The sequence below is a fragment of the Emys orbicularis genome, chromosome 14 (assembly GCF_028017835.1).
Source record: "Emys orbicularis isolate rEmyOrb1 chromosome 14, rEmyOrb1.hap1, whole genome shotgun sequence".
NCBI classification, from domain to species: domain Eukaryota; kingdom Metazoa; phylum Chordata; order Testudines; family Emydidae; genus Emys; species Emys orbicularis.
In genome coordinates this window covers 35,140,886-35,166,229 of record NC_088696.1, presented here as the reverse complement: position 1 = coordinate 35,166,229, position 25,344 = coordinate 35,140,886, and the positions used below count along the sequence as shown (strand labels likewise).

At 44.3% G+C, this 25,344-nt stretch overlaps 1 protein-coding gene across 1 annotated transcript; it reads right to left on the bottom strand.

The window, feature by feature from the left end:
* Window positions 1-1,570: 1,570 nt before the first annotated feature.
* B3GNT9 (UDP-GlcNAc:betaGal beta-1,3-N-acetylglucosaminyltransferase 9) lies at window positions 1,571-2,848 on the bottom strand. Its single transcript, XM_065416812.1, has one exon. The coding sequence runs from the start codon at window positions 2,846-2,848 to the stop codon at window positions 1,571-1,573; it is 1,278 nt and encodes a 425-aa protein (XP_065272884.1).
* Window positions 2,849-25,344: the final 22,496 nt, after the last annotated feature.

Below are 25,344 nucleotides of genomic sequence, written 5' to 3'. Positions count from 1 at the left end.
GGGTGGCGCTCTCCGGTGGATCAAAGCAAGTTCGATATAACGTGATTTCACCTATAACGTGGTAAGATTTTTTGGCTCCCGAGGACAGCGTTATATCGGGGTAGAGGTGTATATGCTTAAGGCTCAGATCCTGAAAAGTATTTAGGGGTCTCACTCCCATTGATTTCAAAGAGAGTTAGGTGCCTAAATTAACAATCATAGTTTCAGCTTTTCAGCTGTGCATCTGGGCCTATAACTTCCTGGATCAAAAGGCCTTTCCTAATCCTCTTTAACAGATTCACTTCCTACTTGTGCTGGCCAGTGAGTACTTATTTTTAAAGTTACCTGTGATCAGAAAATAAAATGCTTTAAGTGCTAAAATGCTGTCCAGGCTGTGTTGAATCAAGCAATACAGTGATCCTCTCCAAAAGTTTAAATGCTTATTCAAAAACTTTGAATGATAAATTGAATGTCACCTAATGGCAGAAAGTCGTTTGTTTTTTGTTTGCTTGTGTTTTGCTGCAATGTCCTGAAGAGCTTTGATTTCAAAGCCTTTGTGTCTGAAGGGTATTTTCCCCCCCAGTGTCTGAAAAGGCCCAGCTACCTCTCATATTTGACTGCATTCAATACACAAAAGGCCTGAATCTCTATTAAACTAGTCCTGTATGTCAGTAATTTCTTCCAGATCAAAGAACACAGTGAGAGACACATGGGGCAGAAGTATGCATTTGCCATTGCTCTGCTCACCAGCAGAGGTCTGAAATGGAGGATCTGGACCATCAAGGTGAGAAGATGATCAGCTGTTGTCAGATGATTTTCAGCTTCCATTGACTGTAAATCAATTTACAACATGAAACTTTTTATCCTCACCTTCAAGGCCCTTCACAGCTCTGACCCTTCCTACATACCTGCAGGTCTCTGATCATGTTGCCCCCTCACCCATCCTCTGGTCTGCTCGCAAAGCCCGCTTCCAATTTTGTCTCCTCTCCTTCTCCCATTCTGCATGGAGCCCCCTCCCTGAATTAATCCATAATGCCACTGCCCTCTTCTCCTTCAAGACCCACCTCCGCTGTAACACCTCCAAGGAGCCAGCCAATGGTGGTTTGGTTTGTGCATCAGTTGGGGAGAGCTGATTTTCTTTACTTTAGCTATTGCACAATTTGGTGGTTCTTGCTGGCTCTCAGTAATCCCAGACCTATGTAGCAATGATTTTTTTTATCTTCACAACCCTTGTCCTCATCTCCCACCCTACCCTGCTCCTTTTATGTTCACTTGTCCTGTTAAGTCTCAAATTAGATGATAAGCTCTTTGGGGCTGTCTTTTACTGTGTGTTTGTATAGCACAATAGTCCTAACTGGGGGTCTTTAAGCTCTACTGCGATACTAATAAATAATAATAAATTAAATCTAGTTTTGTGAATTACTTGGAATCAGGTTAAGGGAAAAAAATCCTACTGCATATAGTGTGTGCAGACGTGGAATTCTGGCAAATGTCTGCAATAGGGTGGCCTTGTCTCCTAATAGTTTACACAAGATGCGCTAAATCAGCGTGTTGGGTTGCAACCACGCAAGGTTCTTCTGAGTTTGGTTCATCACCTACTTCTGCCATGCTTAGCCTGCTTTATCAGAAGGCTGCTGTCCGTCATTGCTTCAGTTTTTTTCCTCTTCCATTGGAAAGGCTTCTTCACCTGCTTCTTCTGGGTGCAGGAAAGCCGTGGGCTGTGAAGCAGATTCCACATTAGCCAGATTTCGGCTACTTTTAGACTGTGGACTACCATGAGATCTTTGTAAAAGCAGGGGTCAAACGTCTGCAGGTGCGGGGCAGCTGAGGGTTTCATGATGCCAAACGTCTTGAATCCTTCATGCAAAACAGGTTTGAGATTGATTCTCTGCAAGCACATGCCCAAAAAGACATCGTCAATGGGGAAGAGCTCCACCTCTTTGCAAGCCTGGAAGAGCTTTTTCATGGTGCTGCTGGACAATAAGAAGCCCCCTCCCCCTGCATAGAGTGGGTATGTGCCTAGCCCGTACATCGTTTCTGGGATGTAGTATTTACTTTTCTGCACCCGGATTGGGTGAGCATTGTAGATGATGTCCCCAACAAAGAGGTCTTCTGCAGGGTCATGTCTCTCGAGGAAGTCAATGATGTTCTCCACATTGACAAAAACATCAGCATCCCCTTTAAAAATGAACTTCACGCTAGAACAAAACTCGTCAGCCCAGTTCAGGAAGTGGATCTCTTTCAGGGTCAGATTGAAGAAAGTATCCAGAAAGTCCCAGAGTAAAATGTCCTGATACATCAGACTCTCCTGGTGGACAAGAATGTCCCATGTTGCAAGTGCTGTCTTATTCTTTGGTATTCCCAGGAGGAAAACTCTTTGAACCTGCACCCCGTTCACCAAACCCTCCCTACCCCAGGTCTTACGGACGATCTCGCGTCTGTCAAAGTCCTCAACCACCGATTTGATGGCTATAAGCAGGAAGGGGCCTCCGGGTGTTTTCAGGCATTTCTTGGGCTGGTTAATGAGAAGATCAAAGTTCCGATTGTCCTTGTTTAGAAGGTAGCGCTTGAAGTCGAAGGCAGAATGAGTCAGAGGTGGTGAAGTGGTAGTTTGGGCCTTTTTACTTGCCACCTCTGCATCTTTAGCAATAGAAATGATTCTGGGTCGGCCAAATGTCACCTCCGCTTGAGGATGCCACTTGGGGGCTTCGGGGCCTGGGAAGATCCTCTGCGTTGGTGAAGGTTTCTTGTGCATTTGCTCCCTGTTTCCTGTTGGGGAAGTACGCTCCAACTGGGAATAGAGTAAAGAGCAAAGCACTACCACCAGGAAAAGGGTGCAGATCGCATCCCCTTTGAGCCGAACTCTCATTGTCTCCACACTTCTTGTAAGGAGTGTTAAAAGCTGTGCTTGGTGAGCTGCTCAAAACCCATGTCCATCTGCAAATAAACACATTGTACATTAGTGCAGAGCATTTAACATCTTCAAGGCACTCTGGTAAAAAATAATTTAATAATCACAAGACACCCAGGAGGGAGGTATTAATATTCTTGTTTCACCAATGGCAATGCTGGGACCCATTAAGTGTTTTACCAAGAGCTAGACAGCAAACCAGTAACTGAGCTAGGAGTTGAACTCAGGAGGGGCCTGACTTCCAGTCATTTGCTCTGACCTCTAGACCATGTTGCTGTTCAAGTTACCTATGGGAAACCCAACTTTTTCTTAAAACCTCTCCACTGATACATGATTGATTCACCCCCTCTCCAAAACCACAAAAGATCCCACCATTGTGTCCTAGAGGAACATAGAGCAAAACTATGATCAAAACTATTCTTCTTGTCTCATATAAATAAAACCCTTGATAAGAACTAAAGAAGCCATTTAATATTAAGTCTCCTTCAAGTCATTCAAAAGCAAAGACACAAATCTGGCAGCTGAAGGCAGCTTGAGGGCTTCAGCCCTGGGTGATGGGGCTCAGATTTTGGCTTCGGCCCCAGTCCCAGCAAGTCTAACGCCAGCCCTGGCGACCCCATTAAAATGGAGTCGTGACCCACTCTGGGGTCCCGACCCACAGTTTGAGAACCGCTGTTTTATTCAGTTAGATTAGTAACTAAACTACAAGAAGAAAAATAAGAGTTACAAGGATGCAGAAAGCAATATCTAAATATAGTCCAGGGAAAGAATTGGTCACGTGTCTATAGCTGGAACAGACACAGATCCTTTTTCACTGCAGTACACGTAGCCACATTGTTTCCCACAGCAGCTAAATAAGTAAGTGGAACAGAAGAAATTGACGACGAGAGTTGTTCCAACTATTCTTAGGAGCAATTGGTTCCCTTTCTCCCCAGAGAAGGGTGTATCTATTTATTTAAGCCCTACACACCCAGGGGGAAGTGGTGATCAGAATCTGAGAACTAACTACACCAGTGGGATTTTTTTTAAAAGATCATTATGATTGATACACATTCTCACACTCACACACACACAATATTAAAATGATATCTGATTACAAATCCCATAGTTGCCATAATTTACATTCATAGATTTTTAAGGCCAGAAGGTACCATTATGAATGATCATCTAGTCTGACCTTCTGCTTAACCAAAAATTGATGCCTGCGGGATCCCTCTAGAAACACACCCGCTCAATGATGATTCCCCATTTAACATTATATTTTGAGACCTCTCAGTTAGCCAGTTCTTAGTCCGTTTAGTGTGTGCCATGTTAATTTTGTCTCATTCTAGTTCCTTAATCAGAATGTTGTACATACCAAGTCAAATGTCTTACAGAAGTCTATTACATCAACATTATTATCTTTATCAACCAAACTTGTAAGCTGAGCAAAAATAAATGTCAATTTCGTTTGACAAGATTTATTTTCCATACACCCAAGTTGATTGGCATTAATTATATTACCCTCTTTTCATCCTTTACTAATCAAATCCTGGATCAGCCATTCCATTATTTTGCCCGGGATTGATGTCAGGCTGACAAGTCATCCCATCTACTCTTTTTAAATATTGTCACAAAATTAGCCTTTTTCCAGTCCTCTGGAACTTCAAAAGTGTTCCAGAGTTATTAAAAATCAACATTAATTGTCCATCGTGCTCCTCAGCCTGCTCTCTTAAAACTCTTTGATGCAAGTTATCCAAACCTACTCATTTAAAAATGTCACTTTAGGAGCTGATGTTTAAAATCCTCCTTAGTTACAGTTGGAATTGAGATTATTTGATCATCATCATCATCCTATATATATACATCCTCTGGCTTTTTCCCAAATACAGACCAGAAATATTTATTGACCATGTCTGTCTTATCTCTATTGTGGTTGATTAGTCTACTATTTCCATCTAGTAATGGACAACTACTATTGTTATGGTTCCTTTTGTTCCTGATATACTTAAAAACTCCATAGCTTTGCTGGCCATAGAGATCGCCTTGTGTCCTTTTGCTTCCCTTATCACTTTTCTACGGATTCTAGCTTCTATTTATATTCACTGCTATCAGCATCCCCTTTTTTATTGTCATACATTGTTTTCTTAATTGCTGATTTAACTTTCCCTCCTAGTCAGGCTGTTTGTTGGTTTGTTTTTAAACAAGTATAGCCTTCCTTCTTGGTTGGGGCTTTTTGGAAATTTAGTAAAATGTTCTGACGCTGTTCCCAGTTATCATTCATATTTTTCTGTTTCAATTTTTTCTGCCAGCTAATTTGACTCAAATGTTTTCAGCTTTGTGAAACTGGCCCTTTTGGAGCCCCAAGTGTGTGTGTGTGTATGTGTATGTGTATGTATATATATATATATTACAGGTTGGGACTTTATTCTGTTTGCACATAAGAAATGTAATCAAGTCATGATCGCATGCACCTAGTTCTATGATCAATTTCTCTGTCATGAGGAGGTCCAATATAGAGCATTAAGGAAATAGTCATCTATAATGTTTAGCAATTCGAAGGATGTCTTAGTACTGGCAACATGAGACTTCCAGCATATGTCACTCGGTTTGAATTTCACTCAGTAATTCTTGCATCAAGCTCCAGTTTTCTCACAGGCCCTCGGAGGAGTGGATGGGGCTGTTCTTAAGTGGTTCTGTTCCCTTCCTGTCAGAGAGATCTCGGGGATTTGGAGGAAGTTATTTTTCTTCCTCAAGAGTGCTCTCATGTTAGGGTGCCACTAGTTCCACCATATCACCCCTCTCATTCAAAGAGGCGCCATTAGCCTTCAGTGAGACGGCGTGAGCTATGGTGCCTGCAGTATGCTGAAGACAACCCAGGTCTTCATCTACATCTCCTCTGACCCAGTAAGAGCCAGTCAAGCACTTTGTCTGTCTGGAGATCACAACATGCATGAGAATTATCTGGCTGAGGCTCAAAACAAATACATCTGAGGTGGTATTGGTGGGTAGGAGGTGTGGGAGAGCTGATATTTGTCCCTTGACAGGATGTGCACCTGCATTTGGTCAATCAATACACAATCCGGGGTCGGGTAAGATCTCCAGCTACTGTGTGTAGAACAGGTGGTATTTGCAGTGGCCAGGATGGGTTTGGGTTTTTTTCATCCATGTCTGGCTTTGAAGTTATGCCCTTTTCTGTTGTGTGTAGACCTCCTGTCCCTCATCCATGCCTTTATCACCTTGCAACTAGACATCTGCAATGTGCTCTGTGTGGGGCGAAATCTGAAATACAATTGGAATGAAAGCATAGTTTATACACACCATACATAATATACAGGATATCCACTTCAGCTGTCTTCTAATGGCATGAGCAGGGTGAATGTGGCAAGAGGTGGCTTTTCTATTCCTAATAATTAGCACAGGATTTCCTTTAGGTACAAGACCTCATTTTCTTTTAAGTTTATTACCCTGTCACTGGTGATCTCACTGTCAACGTGTTACTCTAGTGCTCTGAGGTCTGCACTGGCTGCCTCTGGGTTTGCAGGGACAGTTTAAGGTGCTGGTGCTGACTTATAAGCCTCGAAGGCCCAGATTTTTGAAGGTGCTTAGGCATTGCTACCCATTTTAAAAGGGATTTAGGCTCCAAAGTGCCTAAACCCCATTGACTGCCAATGGGATTTAAGCTCCAAAACTACTGACTTTAGAATGAGTTAAGGCTGTTCAGTGCCTTTCCGGATTGGTCCCTCTATGAGAAAATCCAAGCTATATTGGCAAGTGATTACATATCTCAGATCAAGTTAAAAGCTGGCAGTGTTTTTCATAAAATCCCGTCTCCTTCCCCAGTTGAGAGAGGATTTTTTTTTCTTTTGTGTAAATGTCTGATCTTACATCAGCTTTCAGATTCCAGATGCTAATGAAGGACTTGGATAAAAAAACTGGCTCTTTACTGCATTTAATTTTATCAACTAGGACTTGGAATAAAATGTGTGTGTGTCATGAAGCTAGAAATTTCCATGACTTACAGATTTATCCTGCCAAAACTGTGGAGTCTGGCAATAGAATCCTTGTGAAGGAGCCAAAAAAAAAATCCTGGATTGTTACATGCATGGGCTGATGGCCCAATCCCTCTGTGTTTTCATTTACTGAAGGAAAGGACTCTGAGATACAGCAATAGAATGCTCAAATAAAACCGATTAATGCTGAATATAAACTTCTAATTTAAAAGGAATTGCTAGCCCTGATCCTATATCAAATGATATGGACCTTTGTGTTAATGTTGGATATTTTTACAGCACTCATCCTGGCCTTGGCTCTTAGCCAGGAGTCAGCTCTGTTTGAATTTGTCAGTGTGGGAAAAGCTCTCTAGGTCCTGTTGCTGATCTTGGCCAACAAGATGCTGATGAGTCCTGCAGATCCCGTTATATTTCTTGAGTATTCATCACCACTCAGCATCAGGAAAAACTAGGGTGATATCAAAGCAAGCAGAAAAGCCCTACCCCTTGGTGCACAAGCCTGCAGCAAGAGCGTGGCTGTGGGGTAACGGACTTAATAGTACGATGTGCTTCCATGTTGGAAGAGCAGGTTTTGCTATCCGGGTCCGGCTTCTCACTCCTGGGACTAGCTGAAGCTGGTAGATTCAAGCTATGACAGTAGGGATGGTTTTGTATCACTCAGGCTGCTCTGCCAACAAAACCAGACCCCTCCAGCCCTCTATGGCTAGCTGGAAAAGCTAGAGAAGCCTGAGGGTCCATTGCCAAGATCTGCCCAGTCAGATTTCTTGCAACCCTCCCCCTCCCCCCAGTGAATGTGAAATCTTGAAATAGATGGTTGGGGGTCCCACCAGACAGGCTGTTGGATCTGCAGCCACCCCTACCACTGCTGTGAAAAAGGCAGGGCAAGGGATACCTCCTAGCCTTCCCTCTTGCTGCCCCTCAGATGGCATTGGAAGAGAATCAGCAGTTCTGGTGTAGAATTTCTTGATGGCGTCACAGGGCATTTGTTTAAATGGTGTGGGGTTGGCCGTATTTCCTGCAACCAGGGAAGTGTGTTGCCTATCAGGGGTGAAATCTTAGCACCCCCCCCCCCCCCCCCGAAATCAATGACCAAACTCTCATTGACTTCAGCGGGGCCCAGATTTCACCCTGGGAGCACAAACTCAAGATGTGACCTTCAGGTCGGATGGTTTACGACAACTGCTGGGGAGAGTTGCTTTTCTCACCAGAGCCAGCAACAAGGCCAGCAGCTTGTTGGCAAAAGGCATAGATGGCAATGGAGACCTGGGCATGTGGAGTTGAGGGAGAGGACTGTACAGGTGATCTCAGAAGCTCTGCTATTCCTTAGCTCAAATGATGCAAGAAGCCACAGGATTGCAGAGGTGATCCCAGTAGCTGGGAGGGGTGACAGAGCATCGAGCTTCCCCTGAGACGCAAGGGGGCTGGATGAGTTACGTGGCCTCTGCTTGAATAGCAGTGAAATCAGTCTCCGGGACATCTAGCCAGCTTTGCTAGCCTGAGGGACAGAGAGTTAGGGTAGTTGGAGATGACTATAGAACACAACAGTTAACCCCAGTACAAAGAGAGAACAGGAAAAACCATCTAAGTGTTTGTATCAGGGGCATTTTAAAGAGCTGAGAATGGAGAGGGACGTGCACGAAGAATGATGAAGATAGAAGAAATTGAAATAATAGAAATCATAGAGATGTGGGGCTGGAAGGGACCTTGAGAAGTCAAGTCCAGCCCCTGTGCTGAGGCAGGACCAAGTAAACCTAGATCAGTGGTTCTCAACCAGGGGTACATCAACTCAGCTAGATATTTGCCTAGTTTTACAACAGGCTACATAAAAAGCACCAGCAAAGTCAGTACAAACTAAAATTTCATACAGACAATGGCTTGTTTATACTACTCTATATACTATACACCGAGACGTAAGTATAATATTTATATCCCCATCGATTTATGTTATAATTATATGGTAAAAATGAGAAAGACAAGCAATTTTTCAGTGATAGTGTGGCTGTGACATTTCTGTATTTTTGTGTCTGGTTTTGTAAGCAAGTAGTTTTGAAATGAGGTGTAATTTGGGGGTATGCAAAGACAAATCAGACTCCTGAAAGGGGTACAGTAGTCTGGAAAGGTGGAGAGCCACTGACAGGCCATCCCTGACATGTGTTTGTCCAACCTGTTCTTAAAAAGATCAATGATTCCACCTCCCTTGGAAGCCTATTCCAGAGCTTAACTACCCTTAGAGTTGGAAAGTTTTTCCTAATATCAAACCTAAATCTCCCTTGCTGCAGATTAAGCCCATTACTTCTTGTCCTACCTTCAGTGGGCATGGAGAACAATTGATCAGAGTCCTCTTTATAACAGTCCTTAACATATCTGAAGACTGATCAGGTCCCCCCTCAGTCATCCTTTTCTCAAGACTAAACATGCCCCTTTTTTAACACTTTCCTCATAGGTCAGGTTCTCTAAACCTTTTTATCATTTCTGCTGGTCTCCGCTGGACTCTCCAAAATGTCCACATCTTTTCCAAAGTGTGGCACTCAGAAAGGACACAGTACTCCAGCTGAGGCCTCACCAGTGCTGAATACAGCAGGACAATTACCTCCCAGGTCTTACATACAACACTGCTACTAATGCACCCTGGAATGATATTAGCCTGTTTCGCGACTGCATTACATTGTTGACTAGTATTCAATATGTGATCCATTGTCCTCCCCAAATCCTTTTCAGCAGTACTACCACCTGGCCAGCTATTCCCTATTTTGTAGTGGTGCATTTGATTTTTCCTTCCTAAGTGAAGTACTTTGCATTTATCTTTATTTAATTTCATCTGGTTTAATTCAGACCAATTCTCCAATGTATCAAAGTTATTTTGAATTCTAATCCTGTTCACCAAAGTGTCTGCAACCTCTACCAGCTTGGTGTTATCTGCAAATTTTATAAGCAAACTCTCCACTCCATTACCCAAGTCATTAAAGAAAATATTGACTAGTACCCGACCCAGGACTGACCCCTGCAAGACCCCACTAGATACATCCTTCCAATTGGACAGCGAACCATTGATATCCACTCTTTGAATATGGTCTTTCAACCAGTTGTGCACCCACCTTATAGTGAATTAAGCTAGATCACGTTTCCCTACTTTGCTTATGAGAACGTCATATGAGACTGTGTCAAAAGACTTACTAAAATAAAGATATATCACATCTACTGTTTCCTACTTATCCACTAGGCCAGTAACCCTGTCAAAGAAGGAAATGAGGTTGACTTGGCATTATTTGTTCTTGACAAGTCCATGCTGGCTATTCCTTATCACTGTATTATCCTCTATCTGCTTACAAACTGATTGTTTAATAATTTTTTCCAGTATCTTTCCAGGTATTGAAGTTAGGTTGACTGGTCTATAATTCCCAAGGTCCTCTTTGTTCCCTGTTTTAAAGATAGGTGCTATGTTTGCCCTTCTCCTGTCCTCTGGGACCACACCCATCCTCAATTATTTCTTGAAGATAATTACGAATGATTTGGAGATGGCTTCAGCTAGTTCCTTAATTACCCTAGGATGAATTTCACCAGGCCCTGCAACTTGAATACATCTAACTTATCTAAACATTCTTTAACCTGTTCTTTTCCTCATAGAGGAGGCTTCTCTTTTAACCCTCACGTACCCCCTGCTGAGCCCATCCTAGTCTCCTCTGAGTCTCCAAAGCCTTTGGTCGTGGTGGGAGTGCTGTACTCCGATATCTCCCTGGATCCACGGCAGAGCTCTGCAGTGCCTCTGATTGTCAGCTTCTTTCTCCCCCTACTTGGGATAGAGGAAGGTGCTGCAGGTCAAATGGAGGCACTGGGCCCCATAGTCACGAAGACACTAATTCTGTGGAGAGAGCTAGAACTTGCACTGCAGGCCCAGAATAAGCACCTGGAATGCCACACCAGACTTACTGCAACCGCAGGGAGTCTGTGGGCATGTGTTAGAACGATACTGGCCCGCTTGCAGGCTATGAAGCTGCTGTCTAGGAAGTCAGAGTTGTTTGTAAAGGTTTCTCTTGGCAGGTGATTTGTATGAATTACCTAGTTGATTCAGCTGTGTTCCCAATTACACAGAGGCTACAGTCACCCACCCTTCACTGCTAGGCCCTCCAACAAGGTAAAGAATATGCTGCCCTGATGCATATTGTATATATCTGCATAGGGGCAGATTAACCCTGGGCTTCCAGCAGGCCGGAAAGCGTGCTGCTAAGGACAGTGATGTGCAGCCTGGCTTTAGGAAGGGACCACTGCTGTTCTGGTGGGTCCTAGGCCCTGGTGAGTCTTAATTTCCTTCTAAAATTTCTAAACAAAGCATGCATTGTTTTACAGCACATTAAACTGTGAGAGAATCAGACTGCGTTGTCAATTGTAGCATTACATTAAAACCAGCCAGAAATGCATCCGCTGGTTAGTCTCGTTCCCCTTAAGCAGCAAAGCAAAAAGCAGAATGCGTGAGAGTCTGTCCCTCCAGGACAAAGGGGTGGAAGAAAGTAACCCTCCTTCTCAAAGAACGGAAATACCAATAGGAGGAATTACTTCAAGCAAGTTAATAAACAGCCCTGTCCAGATCCAGATGTGTAGCTGAGTTGTACTCTGCTGTGACTTTGTGCACAGGATGCGTGGCCTGAACTGATGGTCCTGTGGAGTTCTATACGGCACCCACCTGTGCAGGAAGTGAGCACCTATAGATTCTGGGTGCAGAAGGATTTCAGTGTGAGGCTCACAGCATGCAGCGAGATTTCCATGCAAAAAATTAAAAGAACCCCTGGAGCTGTCAATCGCCCGCTAGGCTGCACTGAACAGTTACACTTTTAAATGCATTGTGCAATCTTTCTCTTGAAATGCCGATTCATTTCACTGTACGGGGACTCAGGAACTCTTGGTTCTAGTCCTGGCTCTACCACAGATCTGCTGGGTGACCCTGAGCAAGTCGTGTGCCCTCTCTGTGTTTCACTTTCCCCCGCCTGTAAAATGGGGATAACGAGAATTATCTGCCTGTTAAAGCAGGTTGAGAATTCAAGTGCTGATTATTGTTTTGTTCACCAGTTTGTGTTTGCTTTAAAAGGGACCTTCCAGCTGTTAAAAGGATTGCACGTTTCTCTCGTCTCAGCGCAGCAACCTGTGAGCTCTTTTGGAACTTCTGCTAAAAAGCTGTTCTGAAACTCTCTAGCAATTCTGGTTCCGTTCACTGACACTCCCTAGGTTTCTTTCAAAGGTAGATGAGGAGAGAAAAGAGGAAGCTTAATCTTTTTCCAGGGACAGAATGCCTCCTTTCACAGCGCTACTGCAGAGCAGGATCCTGGCCCATTCGACGCTGGAACCAACTCGCCCACCACTCAAAGTGAAGATCTGGAAAAGGCTCCATGGTAAGCTTTCTGGGCAAAACCCACTTCATATTATAGACTTTAAGGTCAGAAGGGACCATTATGATTGTCTAGTCTGACCTCCTGCACAATGCAGGCCACAGAATCTCACCCACCCACTCCTGTAATAAACCCCTAACCTGTGTCTGAGCTATTGAAGTCCTTAAATCATGGTTTAAAGACTTCAAGGTGCAGAGAATCCTCCAGCAAGTGACCCATGCCCAATGCCCCCAGGGCCTCTGCCAATCTGCCCTGGAGGAAAATTCCTTCCTGACCCCAAATATGGTGATCAGCTAAACCCTGAGCATGTGGGCAAGACTCACCAGCCAGACACCCAGGAAAGAATTCTCTGTAGTAATTCAGATCCCACCCCATCTAACATCCCATTACAGGCCATTGGGCATATTTCCCGCTAATAGTCAAAGATCAATTAATTGCCAAAATTAGGCTATCCATGATCCCATCATACCATCCCCTCCATAAACTTATCAAGCTTAGTCTTGAAGCCAGATATGTCTTTTGCCCTCACTGCTCCCCTTGGAAGGCTGTTCCAGAACTTCACTCCTCTGATGGTTAGAAACCTTCGTCTAATTTCAAGTCTAAACTTCCTGATGGCCAGTTTATATCCATTTGTTCTTGTGTCCACACTAGTACTGAGCTTAAATAATTCCTCTCTCTCCCTGGTATTTATCCCTCTGATATATTTAAAGAGAGCAATCATATCCCCCCTCAGCCTTCTTTTGGTTAGGCTAAACAAGCCAAGCTCTTTGAGTCTCCTTTCATAAGACAGGTTTTCCATTCCTCAGATCATCCTAGTAGTCCTTCTCTGTACCTGTTCCAGTTTGAATTCGTCCTTCTTAAACATGGGAGACCAGAACTGCACACAGTATTCCAGATGAGGTCTCACCAGTGCCTTGTGTAACGGTACTAACACCTCCTTATCTCTACTGGAAATACCTCGCCTGATGCATCCCAAGACCGCATTAGCTTTTTTCATGGCCATATCACATTGGCGGCTCATAGTCATCCTGTGATCAACCAATACTCCGAGGTCCTTCTCCTCCTCTGTTACTTCCAACTGATGAATCTCCAGCTTATAACAAAAATTCTTGTTATTAATCCCTAAATGCATGACCTTGCACTTTTCACTATTAAATTTCATCCTATTACTATTACTCCAGTTTACAAGGTCATCCAGATCTTCCTGTAGGATATCCCAGTCCTTCTCTGTATTGGCAATACTTCCCAGCTTCGTGTCATCCGCAAACTTTATTAGCACACTCCCACTTTTTGTGCCAAGGTCAGTAATAAAAAGATTAAATAAGATTGGTCCCAAAACCGATCCCTGAGGAACTCCACTAGTAACCTCCCTCCAGCCTGACAGTTCACCTTTCAGTATGACCCGTTGTAGTCTCCCCTTTAACCAGTTCCTTATCCACCTTTCAGTTTTCATATTGATCCCCATCTTTTCCAATTTAACTAATAATTCCCCATGTGGAACCGTATGAAATGCCTTACTGAAATCTAGGTAAATTAGATCCACTGCATTTCCTTTGTCTAAAAAATCTGTTACCTTCTCAAAGAAGGAGATCAGGTTGGTTTGGCACAATCTACCTTTTGTAAAACCAGGTTGTATTTTGTCCCAATTACCATTGATCTCAATGTCCTTAACTACTTTCTCCTTCAAATTTTTTTCCAAGACCTTGCATGCTACAGATGTCAAACTGACAGGCCTGTAGTTACCCGGATCACTTTTTTCCCCCCCTTTCTTAAAAATAGGAACTATGTTAGCAATTCTCCAGTCATATGGTACAACCCCTAAGTTTACTGATTCATTAAAAGTTCTTGCTAATGGGCTTGCAATTTCATGTGCCAGATCCTTTAATTTTCTTGGATGAAGATTATCTGGGCCCCCCGATTTAGTCCCATTAAGCTGTTCGAGTTTGGCTTCTACCTCGGATATGGTAATATCTACCTCCATATCCTCATTCCCATTTGTCATCCTACCATTATCCCTAAGCTCCTCATTAGCCTCATTAAAGACTGAGGCAAAGTATTTGTTTAGATATTGGGCCATGCCTAGATTATCCTTAACCTCCACTCCATCCTCAGTGTTTAGCGCTCCCACTTCTTCTTTCTTTGTTTTCTTCTTATTTATATGGCTATAGAACCTTTTACTATTGCTTTTAATTCCCGTTGCAAGGTCCAACTCTACATGGCTTTTGGCCTTTCTCACTTTAGCCCTACATGTTCTGACCTCAATAAGGTAGCTTTCCTTGCTGATCCCTCCCATCTTCCACTCCTTGTAGGCTTTCTGCTTTTTCTTAATCACCTCTCTGAGATGCTTGCTCATCCAGCTTGGTCTACAACTCCTGCCTATGAATTTTTCCCCCTTTCTTGGGATGCAGGTTTCTGATAGTTTCTGCAACTTTGACTTGAAGTAATTCCAGGCCTCCTCCACCTTTAGATCCACAAGTTCTTCGGTCCACTTCCCTAACTCATTTCCTTAATTTTTTTAAGTTAACCCTTTTGAAATCAAAAACCCTAGTCACAGATCTATTTTTGTTTATCCTTCCATTTAGTTTGAACTGAATTAGCTCATGATTGCTCAAACCAAGGTTGTCCCCTACAACCATTTCTTCTATGAGGTCTTCACTACTCACCAAAACCAAATCTAAAATGGCATCCCCTCTTGTTGGTTCAGCAACTACTTGGTGAAGGAATCCATCAGCTATCGCATCCAGGAAAATCTGAGCTCTATTATTATTAGCACTTGTCCTCCAGTCTATATCTGGGAAGTTAAAGTCTCCCATGATCACACAATTCCCATTAGTATTTACTTCATTAAAAAGGTTTCTATCCATATCCAAATCAGATCCCGGTGGTCTATAGCACACCCAAGCACTGTCCCAGGGGAGGCTCTAGTAGCTTTCTTCCCCAATGTGATTTTTGCCCAGACAGACTGTATTATCCATTCCATCCCTTCTTATTTCTTTACAGTCTACCTCATCATTGATATACAATGCTACTCCACCACCTTTGCCTTTATTTCTGTCTTTCCTAAACAGCACTTAGCCTTCAATACCTGTACTCCAGTCATGACTACAATTCCACCATGTTTCTGTTATCCCTCTAATATCGGGTTATGTTGGGCCCAAATCTGTTTAAAACAAACAAAATCGTCCTACAAATAAGGAACAACAGAGACCAACGTAGATTTTTATTGTGAACTGGAAGCCAGAGACTTTTTTTTTTTTTAAAGCAAAGAATCGGGTTTTTTTATTTCCAGGAGGATACTGTCTCTCTAGCCTCCCAAGGGTCAGAGAGCTCGGTTCTGTGCCCTGCTAACCTGTGTGTGAGCAGACTGTGATCAGACACAGCATCCTAGCACTAGGTTCCAGAAAGCTTCTAGCTCTTTTCAAGTGGGTGGAGTAACACGGGGGGAAGGGTGGCAGGATGCTGCATCCAAGAGAGACATGATAAGCTCCTCTCCAGTTGTGCTGCATTCTCTGCTGGAAGGGAGAGAGGAGAGCGCGGTGGTGCTAATGTGTTGGCACAAGCATGTGTCAAAGCAGTGACTGCTCTGTCCCCAGGCGCCCTGTAACAGTGGCCTCAGCTTTGCTCTACATCACCTGGCCAGGATTCAGTCTCTCAGCCCCATACCTTCCTGAGTGCAGAGCCTGTTTACTCAGACTGTGAGCAATCTCGCCTGATGTGACTCTTGGACAGGTTTCAAGTCATGCTTTATTTGCAGAGTACGAGAGATTGGGGGGGGTTGGAAAAGTCCCACGCAGGAGCCAGTCTCGGTTTTAAAACAGCGGGTTATTCGATTTTCCTTCCACCAACATCACATCCTCCCTTCCCGCCACTCGGAATAACCAAATAGATAAAAGTCTTGCCAGAAATAAGAACAAGCCATGGAACTATGCAACATTTCCCAGAACAGGCTGGATGGTGCCTAGCTCTGGAGCCAGAGATTCTAAGGCCTGGTCTACACTACGACTTTAATTCGGATTTAGCTGCTTTAATTCGAATTAACGCTTGACCCGTCCACACAACGAAGCCATTTAATTCGAATTAAAGAGCCCTTTAATTCGATTTCTGTACTCCTCCTCGACGAGAGGAGTAGCGTCAAAATCGGTATTGTTAATCCGAATTAAGGTTAGTGTGGCCGCAATTCGATGTTATTGGCAATTCAATGTTATTGGCTACCCACAATGCAACGCTCTGGAAATCGATGCTACTACGGTAGCTTGGACGCACACCACCGAATTAATGGTGCCTAGTGTGGCCGAATACATTCGAATTTATAAAATCGGTTTCCTAAATTCGAATTATATAAATTCGGATTAATCCCGTAGTGTAGACATACCCTTAGGCCAGAAGGGACCATTGTGGTGATTTAGTCTGACCTCCTGTATAACACAGGCCATAGAGCTTCCCCAAAATAATTCCTAGAGCAGAGCTTTTAGGAAAACCTCCCATCTTGATTTCAAAATTGTCAGTGATGGAGAATCCACCATGACCCTTGGTAAATTGCTCCAATGGTTAATTACTCTCACCGTTAAAAATTTACACCTTTATTTCCAGTCTGAATTTTCTTAGCTTCAACTTCCAGCCATGAGGATCAAGCCATACCTTTATTGGCTCGATTGAAGAGCCAGGAGCGCCGCCAGCTTTTCTGCCACCCTAGGCGGCGGAAGGTCCCGCCCCGAAATGCCGCCCCCCACAGAGGCAGCGGAAGGTCCCGCCGCCGAAATACCGCTGCGGTCGCTGCCCCCCAAATTGTAGCGCCCTAGGCGACCACCTAGGTCGCTTAATGGGTTGCGCCGGTCCTGTGAAGAGCCTATTATTTAATTATTAGTTCCTTGTGTAGGTATTCGTGGATGTACTCAAATCACCCCTTCACTTTGTCTTTGTTAAGCTAAATAGATTGAACTCCTTGAGTCTCACTATAAAGCATGTTTTCTAATCCGTTAATCATTCTCATGGGTTTCCTCTGAACCCTCTCCAATTTATCAATATCCTTCTTGAATTGTGGACCCCAGAACTGGATACAGTATTCCAGAAGTGGTTGTACCAGTGCCAGGTATAGAAGTAAAATAACCTCTCTACTCCTACTTGAGAGTCTCCTGTTTATGCCTCCTGGGATCACATTCGTTCTTTTGGCCATAGCATCACTGATTAGCCCCCATGATCCCCAAATCTTTTTCTGAGTCACTGCTTCCCAGGATAGAGTCCCTCATTCTGTTTCCAAATGTATGTTTACATTTAGCCATATTAAGATGCATATTGTTTGCTCGCGCCCAGTTTACCAAGCGATCTAGACCGCTCTGAATCAGTGACCTTTCCTCTTTGTTATTTACCACCCCTCCCCCAATTTTGTGTAATCTGCAAACTTTATCAGTAATGATTTTGTTTTCTTTCAGGTCATTGATAAAGGTGTTAAATAGCGTAGGGCCAAGACCTATCCCTGTGGGATTTAGCTGGAAACCCTCCCGTTCAGTGATGATTCCCTGGTTTGCCTGTTGACACCTATCGGTTAGCCAGATTCCCCTCCCACACTGTCAGACTACCTCATCATTCCTGTCACAGGCCTTTATAGTCCCCACCCAACCTCGGTTTCCCCATCAACCATTACTTCAATTCTTACCAGCAATGCCCCACAGATGGCGCTGTTCTTCACAAGTCTTTGTACCTCCATACCTCCACACCCAAACATCCCCTCAGAGAAAAGCTTTGGGCTCCTTAGTCCTATTAGGACAGATAAGAACCCAGGAGGGTATTCCCTTGTAACCTAGTAGACAGACTTTTCACGCCATGGATGAACATAGCCATCCCATGGATCAACGTAGCCATCCTTTCCCCTCCCCTTGCATTTCCAGTCTGAGGAAAGCACCATGGCTTGGTTGAGGGAACAACCTGAGAAGAAAAGAGGGGGGGAAACAACACTGGTGGGGTTGACAGTGAGTGGGTTCAGAACAGGAGATTGAGAGAGAAACCATTCCCTCAAAAACTCCTTCCTCAACTATGTATCAGTCACCTTCTGGGGAGCAGATCAGTATAACTATGTCCTGTACCTTGATCCCACTCTCTGATTAGACTTAGGCCTTGTCTACACAGACAGTGGCACTGATTAAATTAGTTGTCACCCAGTAGAGACCCATGTGTGGACACATCTGTTAGGGACTGGTTTGGTTTAGGTTAAATAGATTCCTACTGGATTCCTAACTCTCTCTCTCTCTCTCTCTCACACACTCACACACACACACACACACACACACACACACACACACACACACACACACACACACACACATATATATGTATATGTATATACATATACAATCTTAAATGGTCTTTTCTGCAAACTAAACTGCTGCTCCCAAATTAAAATCACTGTAAAGCGTCCGAAGTGTTTGACAAAAATGCCAGTATGCTTTTTTTAAAAAGAAAATCTGTTCCATTTCTGGCCTTGACTCTCACATGCCAAGTCCCAGTGTTTATTGGGTTTCTTCAGACAAAGTCACAAACCTCATCAAAGTTTATAATACAAATGGCTGTGGTGCCATGAGGACTTATCTACGTGCATGAAAGGGTACCTCGGGAGGAGGTCTAATTTGAAGTTATACCATTGCAAAGCAAAGCGTTGTGGTTTGATCTCAGCTGAGTTAGGAACAAGATGCTTTGTAATACAGCCTGTTGGGAAGCCAGGCAAATGTAGTATAAAGCCCTAGCAAAGGAAGTCACAAAAACAACCAGTAAACTAACTTATTAAAAAACCCAGCCTCATGAAGGTCCCTAGAAGTTTATAAATCCATAAACAAACTTTGAAAATGTGCTTTTTTTAGCTGAACATCTTTAAACAGTTTTTCCAGTAAGCCTGGGGCCTGATCCAAAGCCCCTGGAACTCAGTGGAAAGTCTCCCATTTACTTTAGTGGGCTTTGATCAGCTCCTAGCATGATGGGGGTCCTGGTCCATGAATAGATCTCCTAGGTGCTACCACAATACAAATAATGAGTACTACTATAGTACTAGCCGTGGGCGGCACTATGGCAGATAGTATTGGCATTGTGCTGTTACTATTAAACCCCACGCATGAGCAGGCCAGGAGTTTTAAGCCTTCGGCTATGAAAGGAGATGTGGTTTGTCCAGGGTGACCCTTCTGCAGAGCTCTGGACCTTTAAAATGTACAACTCTTGTTATTGATATTTACTATTGGCATTGCTGTGACACCTAGAGACCGTGGGGCTAGGCACTGTATATACACAGAACAAAGAGATGGTGCCTGCCCCAAAGACCTTACAAAACCCCTGTGTGAGCTGCCTCTCATGCTAGCACACTTTAACTGATATAATCAAGATTATTGCAGGACAGGATGCTACAATTCTCATTAATTTGTCCATTGGCAATAATCCTATGAAGTGCAATTAATCCCATTAGGTTTCAAGCCGTTTTTTTCCTTTTTCTGGTGGGTCAGATTGTGACGGGTTGGATCACAGAAACCCCCTGGGGGCTGCCATTTGATGTGCCAAGACTACTTTTGCCCCTGCTTTCCTGCCCTGGCAGCTTGGGACTCCAGCACCCTGTCTTGTTGAGCCAGACACGCCAGTCTGCTCCAACACAGACCCAGGGTCTGAACCATGTGCCCCAAAGCTGCAGACTTAACTGAAAGCAGCTTACAGAAGTGTTCCTGTCTTTAACACTCAGATGCCCAACTCCCAGTGGGGTCCAAACCCCAAATAAATTTGTTTTACTCTGTATAAAGCTTATACAGGGTAAACTCATAAATTGTTCGCCCTCTATAACACTGATAGAGAGATATGCACAGCTGTTTGCGCCCCCCCAGGTATTAACACATACTCTGGATTAATTACTAAGTAAAAAGTGATTTTATTAAATACAGAAAGTAGGATTTAAGTGGTTCCAAGTAGTAACAGACAGAACAAAGTGAATTACCAAGTAAAATAAAATAAAACCCCCAAGTTTGAGTCTAATACAGTAAGAAAACTGAGTACAGATAAATCTCACCCCTAGAGGAATTTCAATGTTTCCTTTTACAGACTAGTCTTCTTCTAGTCTGGGTCCAGCAATTACTCACCCCCCCTGTAGTTACTGTCCTTTGTTCCAGTTTTTTTCAGGTATCCTTGGGGAGATTTCATCACAGAGCCTCTCATTTCACCTGTCCGTTCTATTAGCCATTCCTTTTCAATGCCACCAATACACAAATTGGATTTTGAGGAAAGCTCTAAAACGGTTTCGGAGGCAAAGCTGTCTGGCTGTCGGTTTGTCGTTTCCAAATGCTGTATTCAATCAGCTTATCAAATGCAAAAGCTGGAAAGCAGTTGCTGCCTCCAGAGCAGTTTTCTGATTGCAAAATATTGTAAAACAAACCCAAAATTAAATGGGGGGGGGGAAACCCCAAGTTGCAGCTGTTGGGCCCAACCCTGGAGCCCTGGATCTGCATTTGCTGAGTGCCCATGACTCTCACTGAAGCCACCACGATTCAGGGTGCTCACAAGGGCTTGGGCTCACACAGATCGGCCTTGTATGAGTGAGGGTTACAGGATCGGGCGCTATTTCTGTGTCTCTGACATGCGCCATTCACAGGCCTTGGTCTGTAGGGGCTATTACAGTATTTCACCACGTCCTGAGCAGCAAGTGCTGCCGGGCTGCCCCACCGCATGGGAAGGTTGAGGAGAGATTGTGCCTCTGGGACCACAATCCCCTTCTCCCCCAAGTGGTCTGGGATTGCTCCATCTTTCTGCCCATAGTGTGGCTGGCCCACCCTGTGCATTAGTGCCAGACCGGGTTGGGGGGCAATGGACCCTCCTCACCTGCTTCCGCAACCTTCGGGGCACCCGGTGCCCCTAGTGGCAGAGCAAGAGGGCAGGCTCAGGGCAGCCAGTCATGGTCCAGTGCATAGGCTGGTGCAGATTGGGAGGCCATGACCCTGTCCCCCACTACCCTTTTCGGGGCATCATGTGCCCTGGGGCAGGGGGCATGCTAACAGAGCAGTTCCGGTGCACTTCCAAGTACCAGCACTGCCATTCTGAAATTATGACAGGCACGTATGCAGGCTACTGAAGAATGAGGAGTGGGAGAGAAAGGGAAAGTCCCTTGTGCTGTGAATCACCCCTTAGGGGGCCTTCCCAATCCGGCCCTTGGTGTGTAATATTAGAATAAACTCCAGATCCAGCTATTATTGGCTGCTCCTTTCATCAAAGGTGGGTTGGGTTGGGTGGTTGGTTTGTTTGTTTGTTCTCTTACCCTGAAATGTAAGCGAAGTCCAGGTGGTTTGCAGCATATGGCCAAGATTTTTATAAATGTCAGTGTTAGAGGTGGGTGTGTAAATCTGTACTTAGGCTCCTACGTAGGAACAATGGTCTGAGTGTCAGACCTGCTTAGTGCCCAGCAGCTTCCGCCGAAGCCCAGAGGTGCTCAGCACTTTGGAAAATTGGGCCACTTGTCATAGCAGCTGTGACAAAGTCAGGCCGGACGGCTGCAAGAGGGTCTCTTCATACTGGGTTCTGAGAGGTGGGCGGGCGCAAGGTCCCTCTCCCCCCCCCCCCCCCCCAGCCTATGGGGAGGATCCCCTGAGCCTGCGACTCAAATAATTATGGGGGGCAACTGAAAAAAATAACAGGTGTGTGGGTCAAAGGGTCAAAAGTAGGGAACCTGACGGGGACACCGAGCAGAGAACCCTGGAGAGTGCCCACTGCTTCCCAAAGTTGTCAAGGGAGCCAGTGGGTGCTGCCCAGAGGAACTCTGCCCGGATACGTGAGCGGAGAGAAGAACGGAAGTAGGCCACACAGTTGCAGAGAACCCCCTCAGCCAACCTCCTCTCCCTGGTGTTATAGATGGCCACTTTGGCCATCGTTAAGCGGAAGTTGACGAGGAGGTCCCGTGACTTTGTGGGGCCATGGACAGGGTGTGCATATATAAGAAGATGGGGGGGAGAAGAGCAGCCAAAAACGTCAAAGGAGGTCTAGGAGCCGGAATAGGGGCTGCAGCCTGGCACACTCAAGAGAGGCGTACGCCAGGGTCTCCCTCACGCTGCAAAAGGGCCAGGTATCGGGAAGGGAGGCGAACCGCGGCAGGTACACGCCTGTGCTCACGGCTCCATGTAGGAGCCGCCAACCTATATCCTTGGCGGGCCATAGGGCCAAGGTGGAATATAGGCTGGCCCACCGGGGTTCTTCACCCTCAACAGATGACATTAGGTCCCGCCATTTAGTGTCAGGGTGGGACACAAGGGGAGGAAATGCAAGAGGGTCTGGGAAGGCCGAGATGTTAGCCCTGGAATGTTAAAGGCCCCCTGAGAAGGGGTTACCTCAGGTTAGGGACCCCTGAATCCAATTAAGGGCTGCCTGAGGCCTTTAAAATCCCCTCCTCTGGGCAGAGAAAAGAGGAAGAGACAGAGACAAGCAGCTGCCAGGCTACAGGCGGCAGGGAAATAAGCTACTCCAGGCTGAGAGGCTGTGCTCCTTCCATAGGGGAAACAGCCAAACCTGAATGCCTGCTAGGGGATGGGCTGACACCCCAGGGCAACCAACAGGATGACACCCTGCACCAGCGAGGAGGCAGCGAAAGGTACCCCCTGGGGTTTTGTGTTTGAGACTGTTTCCTTTTTGTTTGGTGGAGGGTCACCCCTTAGACCAACCCTCAGGGACCAAGGGAGCACAGAACGGGGGAGGCAAACCCTGTCCTGAGTGGGGCTGATTACCCCAGGCCCACCATCGCCAGGGGCAGAAGTGCTAAGTCTGGCGAAACGAAGGAGGTGCCTTGCCACACAGCTTAATATGGAATTAGGAGCCTGCCTTTAGCTTCCTGTTTTTGAAAACTTTGAGCCACATGCCCCCTAAGCTCCAGAATAATGCTACAGCATTTATAGTATAGTGAACATAAGTGTATGGGTGTTCTTGATACTCAAAATAAGAGACATCTGCTAAACCTCTGTTTCTCCCCCAACAATCTGAATCACTTGCTTTCTTTCCTTCTCCCTCTTTCTCCGATCCCCCATGAAATGATAAATCTGGCTTCTTTTGATGATCTGCCATTGGCGAACAGCAACTAAAATTCATTTAAAGTTCTCGCATTAGCATCTTCCATAACGATCTACAATGCTATTACAGTTTGTGATGCAAATATTGCAATGTCCCTAAATACATATATAATAGTACTTTACTCTGGGAGTATGCCCCATCAATTTGAATGGGATGGTCATGAAGTAAAATACAGTGTGAGTAAGAGTACCACAGTCTGACAAAAAAGCTGTTTAAATGGTCATATGTGACGTTCTGTTAAATTCTAATGAAATCTAGATATATTTACAATGATACACAGTTTGCAAAATTATGTGTACATGGATTGAGCTCCAAAGATTACACCACTGAAACTCTGATAAAGAGGGCTGCATAAAAATTGTGAGTGCAACCCAAAAAAGAAGGTCTTGTAAGCATAACATGCCCATATTTTTACACGATTACATTTGGAACGTAACAGCCCTTCTTGCAACTCTAAGACTCCCCATAAAGAAGACCTAATGTCTTGCATAAAAAACATCTAAAAACGTGCAAAGAAGATGCTATTGTGAAGTAAAGCACAAGCCTATATGCAAAGCTGGCCAGAGACAGTTCATTTTAACTGGCTCTGCTGCATATTAAATCACAGTAAAATGAGCTGCATAGCTTCTTTTATGAAGAACAAAAAACTGTAGGATTGACTAAAATAAAAGCTTGACTATAAGCGAGTCTCCAGTTCACGTTGCCTTTGGTATAACATGTCCCCCTGATCAAACATAAATACGAGATACTTACATCCAATTTGATAGTGTAGATCCTGTGTCCCCTCAGTAACGTTTCATCAGTGGGTTGCCAAGTAGGCACATCTGGAGACAGTTAGTGGAGACATTCCTTAGCCTCTAACTGAAACTGAGGAAATCCTTGCCGAGCAAAGCCATGCTGAGTCTCCTGCATTTGGGGGCATTTTTGTTACGGAAGCCACCGAAGTTCCTCCATGCATGTGTGTGTGCTAATGTGGCTTGTGACAACACTCTGTCTCTTCTCTCCAAACACTTTCTTACTGTAGTGGTGAAAGGGGCAACTGCATTAGGGAAAGGAGCTCAGTTTTCCAAGTGCTTGTCATGTGATTTAGGCAGATGTCTCAGCACACAGGCTTTGGGAAGCTAGAGAGCTGAGTGCAGATGTTTGCTAGCACTGAACAGGGGTTGGCTGCTTGACTGTACGTACGGTGATGGATCACACAGCCTGTTGTCAGGTCTGGAAGGCATTCCATGTATGTTTCTTAGAACAATAGCGTTAACGCCTCATATAAAAGGGGCAGAAAATGTAAATTGCTGGGGATTAAAACATGGTACCAGAGTGGTGATTTCTTATTACCACTTAATTCTTCCCTCTGTGCTCAAGTCAAGCGAAGCACTTTACTGAACACTGGGTCTGGTCAAAAAACAGCAATTATTTTCCATGAAAATTTTGAAGGCAACAAAGCCATGTTCAGGTTGTTCAACATTTTTCACAGACTTTTATTTTTTTGGTCCAAATATTTTTGTATAGAATTTCTAACTTAAAATTTTCATTTAGATTCAACTGGATTCAAATGAAAAAGGGGGGGAAATTGACGTTTGGTTTTGGTTTCTCCAGTGGGGAAAAAAAATCTGGGGGACTAAATCAAATGAGGGACCAAAAAACATGAAAACCCATTTTCCCTTTTGATTTGAATCAAATGGAATTAAAACAAAAACATTAATTTAGAATGGCATCTAAATTCATGTAGTCACTGGCCTGCTGAATAACCATGGGCGAGTTACAGTGCCTCCTTGTGCCTCAGTTTCCCCATCTGTAAAATGGGGATAAGAATACTGCCTTCCTGTGTGAAGTGCTTTGAGATTTACTGATGAAAAGTGCTATAGAAGAGCTAGGGAGTCCGAGAAGTATTTATTAGTAGTATTACTTTTTCATTTTTGACAAAAACAGAAAATTTTAAATGTTCATATTGTCCAAAAAAGCAATTTTTGGTAAAAAAAAAATATATAGTAATAATTTCAACCAAAGCATTTTCACC

What these genes read in the sequence shown, in the direction of transcription:
- B3GNT9 (XM_065416812.1), bottom strand. Translation starts at nt 2,848, where the DNA reads ATGAGAGTTCGGCTCAAAGGGGATGCGATCTGCACCCTTTTCCTGGTG.